Source organism: Cynoglossus semilaevis, chromosome 19, assembly GCF_000523025.1.
Source record: "Cynoglossus semilaevis isolate Cse_v1.0 chromosome 19, Cse_v1.0, whole genome shotgun sequence".
NCBI lineage: Eukaryota > Metazoa > Chordata > Actinopteri > Pleuronectiformes > Cynoglossidae > Cynoglossus > Cynoglossus semilaevis.
The window spans coordinates 16,980,250-16,985,674 of NC_024325.1; the positions used below are offsets into that span (position 1 = coordinate 16,980,250).

The following is a 5,425-nucleotide window of genomic DNA, read 5'->3' on the forward strand; positions in this document are numbered from 1 at the left end:
GCTGCTGCTGCTGCTGCTATGAGGTGCAATTATAGAGTGTGTGTGTGTGTGTGTGTGTGTGTGTGTGTGTGTACCTCCCCCACTGCTTACTTTACACCTTTGTCTTTAATGGTTTTTAATTATTCACCTGGGCTGTTTTTTATGCCATCAGCTGTGTCAAAGCTGTGTTTTATGTGTTTGTCTATCATTAGCGCCCCCTGCTGCTGAGCTGCATCTGAAAACAGTTGAGTCCAAATCTGATATTCTTTAGAATGACATGTTTTTATAACTTAATACTGAGGTGAAACAAGAAAAACAAACACTTGGGAATACTGGTCCAAACAACTAATACAGTTCCTGAGAATACTGGTCCAAACAACTGCGGCAGTACCTGAGAATACTGGTCTAAACAACTACTGCAGTACCTGAGAATACTGGTCTAAACAACTACTGCAGTACCTGCGAATACTGGTCCAAACAACTAATACAGTTCCTGAGAATACTGGTCCAAACAACTAATACAGTTCCTGAGAATACTGGTCCAAACAACTGCGGCAGTACCTGAGAATACTGGTCTAAACAACTACTGCAGTACCTGAGAATACTGGTCTAAACAACTACTGCAGTACCTGAGAATACTGGTCTAAACAACTACTGCAGTACCTGCGAATACTGGTCCAAACAACTAATACAGTTCCTGAGAATACTGGTCCAAACAACTGCGGCAGTACCTGAGAATACTGGTCCAAACAACTGCGGCAGTACCTGAGAATACTGGTCTAAACAACTACTGCAGTACCTGAGAATACTGGTCCAAACAACTAATACAGTTCCTGAGAATACTGGTCCAAACAACTAATACAGTTCCTGAGAATACTGGTCCAAACAACTAATACAGTTCCTGAGAATACTGGTCCAAACAACTAATACAGTTCCTGAGAATACTGGTCCAAACAACTGCGGCAGTACCTGAGAATACTGGTCTAAACAACTACTGCAGTACCTGCGAATACTGGTCCAAACAACTAATACAGTTCCTGAGAATACTGGTCCAAACAACTGCGGCAGTACCTGAGAATACTGGTCCAAACAACTGCGGCAGTACCTGAGAATACTGGTCTAAACAACTACTGCAGTACCTGCGAATACTGGTCCAAACAACTAATACAGTTCCTGAGAATACTGGTCCAAACAACTAATACAGTTCCTGAGAATACTGGTCCAAACAACTGCGGCAGTACCTGAGAATACTGGTCCAAACAACTGCGGCAGTACCTGAGAATACTGGTCCAAACAACTAATACAGTTCCTGAGAATACTGGTCCAAACAACTGCGGCAGTACCTGAGAATACTGGTCCAAACAACTGCGGCAGTACCTGAGAATACTGGTCTAAACAACTACTGCAGTACCTGAGAATACTGGTCTAAACAACTACTGCAGTACCTGAGAATACTGTCAAAATTTGAAGTTAAAATACTTCAAAATCAGTGTTTTTAACTCACAGTCACAAAGAGGCCTATTCACCTGTCAATGGTCCTGGTTCTGGTTCTGGTCCTGGTTCTGGTCCTGGTTCTGGTCCTGGTTCTGGTCCTGGTTCTTCCTCATTTCGCTGAGAGAATAATGACAGAGAACGACAGTGTGATCACAGGGAACAGTGTCTTTATCACCACCACAGACCACGGTCTGTAATTTCCCTGTGGTTAAAGTAGTTTGAAAGAAGAGGCTGCAGCCAGATTATATACAGGAACCAGAACAACCAAACTCTGCACTGACAAACACTGACCACACGGGGCAGCAAAAGGCCCTGAATGCCAGGTGAGTCAGGGAGCGTTTCTCACCTCCCCTCGTCTTCCTCAGCCGTATCTACGCTGCTGCAACAACAAGAAGTAAACGTAGAAACAAGACAGAGGTGGAAGAACGACATTTGATAACTGAGTGACCACACACACACACACACACACACACACATACTTCTGTTCTGACTTTGGTCTGAACCAAAACCCCAGGTTTTGTCTGATTTTCATTTTGATCGTTACTCCGTTGTACATCATTGACGTCGTGTATTTTTTTTCCACTACGAACACGAACACAGTGAGAACTCAACACACACATCTGTGAAACTAATCTGTCGTCTGAAGAACACAGTCATTAAAAATCCTTATCTCAAATATAATCAGATGTGATGAGCAGACACAGAAAAAAAAACACTGAATTATTTTTACTCTTTTTTTCCAGGAAGGTTTTTTTTTTTTTTTTCAAAATATTTTCCTCAACAGTGTTTTTTGCCAAAAGCAAGAAAGGAGTAAAGAGACAAATTTAATCCAGACGGACGTTTACAGGTTAGACTGAAGACTAATCAGTAAATTTGACCTGACTGAGAAGCAGAGGAGGAAGAGGAGGAGGAAGAGGGAGAGGAAGAGGAGGAGGAGGAAGAGGAGGAGGACCTGGGGAAGGAGGGGGAGAAACGAGTCTTTGCAAAAACAACCGTTTCTACCCCTGTTTTCAAGTCGGTTTAATTTTTCATATAAACATAATTTTGAAACATTTCATCTGAAACTGGTGAATTAAACACGAACCACAGGGATTTAAACCGACAACCTGGCGGTTAAACCACCGTCTGGTTCCAGGAGAAGGTTTTTATTTCAGTCTACTTACACAGAATCCTCCACCGACACTCGTGTTCGCCACAATCATCATCGTCGTCATCTTCATCATCAGCTTATTCGCTCCTGCTCCCTAAAACGTCTGCTTCTGTTAGAGCTCCTCCTATTGGTTACTGGCTGTAAGTACTCTGTCTGCTTTTTTATCAGGTGTAGCTTTATCACCTGAAGACAAAGATTAAGGTAAAAATAAAATAAAATATATATTTTATATTCCAACGTTCTTAGTTTAATCGTGGTTCTGTTGTTTTTAACTTTTAACTCTTTGTAACTTTGAAATGTTCTGGTTTAAACTAAACATTAAGACACTAAAAACCGTTTGAATGTAAAAGAAAAAAGAAAACACGTTCAAGACTAAACTGATACAAGTAAAGCCTTTAACTCGTTGTTTAGAAATAATAATTATCAGAGGTCGATCTCGTTCGTTAACGCAAAATGTAGGTTTCAAAAATTGAAAAACATGTTTCCGCCCGGTTTCGAACCGGGGACCTTTCGCGTGTTAGGCGAACGTGATAACCACTACACTACGGAAACTGGTCCAATGATGGAGATTATTAATGTATGTGGTCTATCCATCGGCTGTGATGTAACTGTTCTGTTAGTATTAAGAGAAAAAAGAGTAACAGACACAACAGACAAACGGTTCTAATTCATATCAAACGTCTCACCTTTAAAGCTAATGCTGTGACGCAGTAACCGGAGAAAGTCAGGCCGCGACCCACTGTTTCGACACATTTATAAACATCAATAAATTCTGCACTTGTGTTAAAAATACAAAAGTCCGTGTTACATTACTACTGAATAGTGAACTTTCGGAGAGCCTTTAGTGTGACACATCTACCGGAACCGGAAGTGGATGTTAAAATAATAGGGCGACCTTGGTGACGATAAACCAGTTTACGTTTTTGGTTGTTTCTGTTTACACTACATTTTCAAGTAAAACTTTTTTATACTTTTAATATTTTAATACTCCTACGTTTTAAAGGGTACGTGGCAGTTTGAGTAACTTAAAAAATAATAGTTTAATAATATATTGATAGTTTAATATAATATCAATAAAACTCGAGTTGACTGGTCGAAATAAACGATTTTTTTTATTAAACGATTAAACGGTTGAGCAACCTGAGTGATGCTAATACTTACATTAGTAAAGTTTGGGGATGTGTATGTATCGGTTTCCGTAGTGTAGTGGTTATCACGTTCGCCTCACACGCGAAAGGTCCCCGGTTCGAAACCGGGCGGAAACAATTTTTGATGATTCTGCCAAAAACAAGTAAAATTATATTAATCTGTTTTATAGATGTTTTATAAATGGCTAATATAAGGTCATATATATGAATATGTTCATAATGAAGTATTTTAGACTTTTGTCTCCACCACTGGACAAACACTGTCATTGTAAACATTCAACCCAGTGGTTTATAAGAATCTGTCGTCAAACCACTGATTCATTTACATATTTGGTTTATTAACCACACAGACACACAGAATCAACAGCACATATAACACAACACAAATAAAAATACATCAATAATGGCTCAGTGTCATCAGCACACGAAATAAAAAGCACCCCTGTGGTCACAGGTGGAACAGCAGCGCGTGGGTGACCCTGGGTTTGATCGACGTGAAGCTACCTGACCGTGACCTGCAGCTGAGAAGACAGCAACGTCTCCAGGCGTTTGTGGAAGAGCAGAGCCTGTGTGTGTGACAGGGCGTGTGTGTGTGTGTGGTAGACCAGCCTGTAGCAGTAGCTGGTCTGACTCAGGTCGGGGTGTGAGAAGGTGTCCAGCAGTTTCACCTGCTCCACCGTGCCGCGACCGGCCTCTCGCACCAGAGCGTGGAACTTCTCTTCCTCCCACGACGGCCCCGTCCAGAAGCAGATGTCAAAGCGAAAGTGTTCAGGGAACAAGGAGAACGGGCGGTAGGAGGTCCCGGGGGCGGAGTCCGGTCCAAACTGTCGGAGGAAGCGCTGGTCACGTGACCACAGCAGCCGCCAATCGGGGAGAGAAAAGAGGAGCACGGCCAGAAGATCCAGGTTCAGGGAGACGGTGACGGCGCTGTCACTGGAGCGTTCACCTGTACGGCTCTGGGAGACTTTGCCGACCGCGCCCACAGGTTGGGCCACCAGCTGCACGCCCCCCTCCTCTGGAACCAAGGAGACCCCATAAGGAGCGAGTAGAGGCTCCAGTGTTTCTCCCAGCTGCCTGACGGGTTCACACTCCGCGGAGAGAACACCTGTGAGGAAGAGCTGGTGGAACGCCGGCGCGGCCCAGGGGCTGATGGGAACTCTCCTGAACACCACGTCACTGAGGCCGTACAAGGGGGGAGTAACGCCGTTACAGACGGCCCGCTGCTCCTCCTCACCCCCCCTCCCTGACTCTCTGGGTTCATTCTGTGTTAAACTCTCTTTTTTATTCAGAATCTCTTCCACTTGGGGGCGCAGCGACGGACGCAGCAAATAAAAACGTCCTTCTCCTTCAGGGTCTTCGTCCCTGGAGCTCACAGAACTCTTGTCCACTGCCTGTGTGAAGGACACAGTGTCTCCGCTGACGTCTTTCTGCAGTGGGTGAATCCAGTAGCAGTCGCTGCTGTCCACACCTTCACGGCACCGTAGGAGCTGCCGGGCCGTGAGGAGGACAGGGACGTTCTCCGTCATCATGGAGACGGACCAGTTCTGCTCCAGTCCTTGGAGAAGGTAGTTCTGCACCAACTTTACAGGATGAACAGAACCTGAGGAGAGGAACTCCCTGAGGGACAGAGAGAAGACAAGAAGAAGAAAAAACC

General features: G+C 44.1%; 1 protein-coding gene and 2 non-coding genes across 6 annotated transcripts in view; 1 reads left to right on the forward strand and 2 right to left on the reverse strand.

Annotated features, from left to right (window-relative positions):
* Window positions 1-3,102: 3,102 nt before the first annotated feature.
* trnav-aac (transfer RNA valine (anticodon AAC)) lies at window positions 3,103-3,175 on the reverse strand. The gene has a single exon. It is a non-coding gene; the product is annotated as a tRNA-Val (tRNA).
* A 640-nt stretch (window positions 3,176-3,815) lies between these two features.
* Window positions 3,816-3,888, forward strand: trnav-cac (transfer RNA valine (anticodon CAC)). Its single transcript has one exon. It is a non-coding gene; the product is annotated as a tRNA-Val (tRNA).
* Window positions 3,889-4,088: 200 nt separating this feature from the next.
* Window positions 4,089-5,425, reverse strand: part of fdxacb1 (ferredoxin-fold anticodon binding domain containing 1) — a 5,230-nt gene continuing 3,893 nt past the window's right edge. For all 4 annotated transcript variants that reach the window (XM_025065675.1, XM_025065676.1, XM_008333459.3 and 1 more), the window contains one exon: window positions 4,089-5,388. In XM_025065675.1, coding sequence (XP_024921443.1) covers window positions 4,272-5,388 — 1,117 coding nt within the window. In that variant the 3' untranslated portion in view covers window positions 4,089-4,271. The remainder of the gene's footprint in view (window positions 5,389-5,425) is intronic.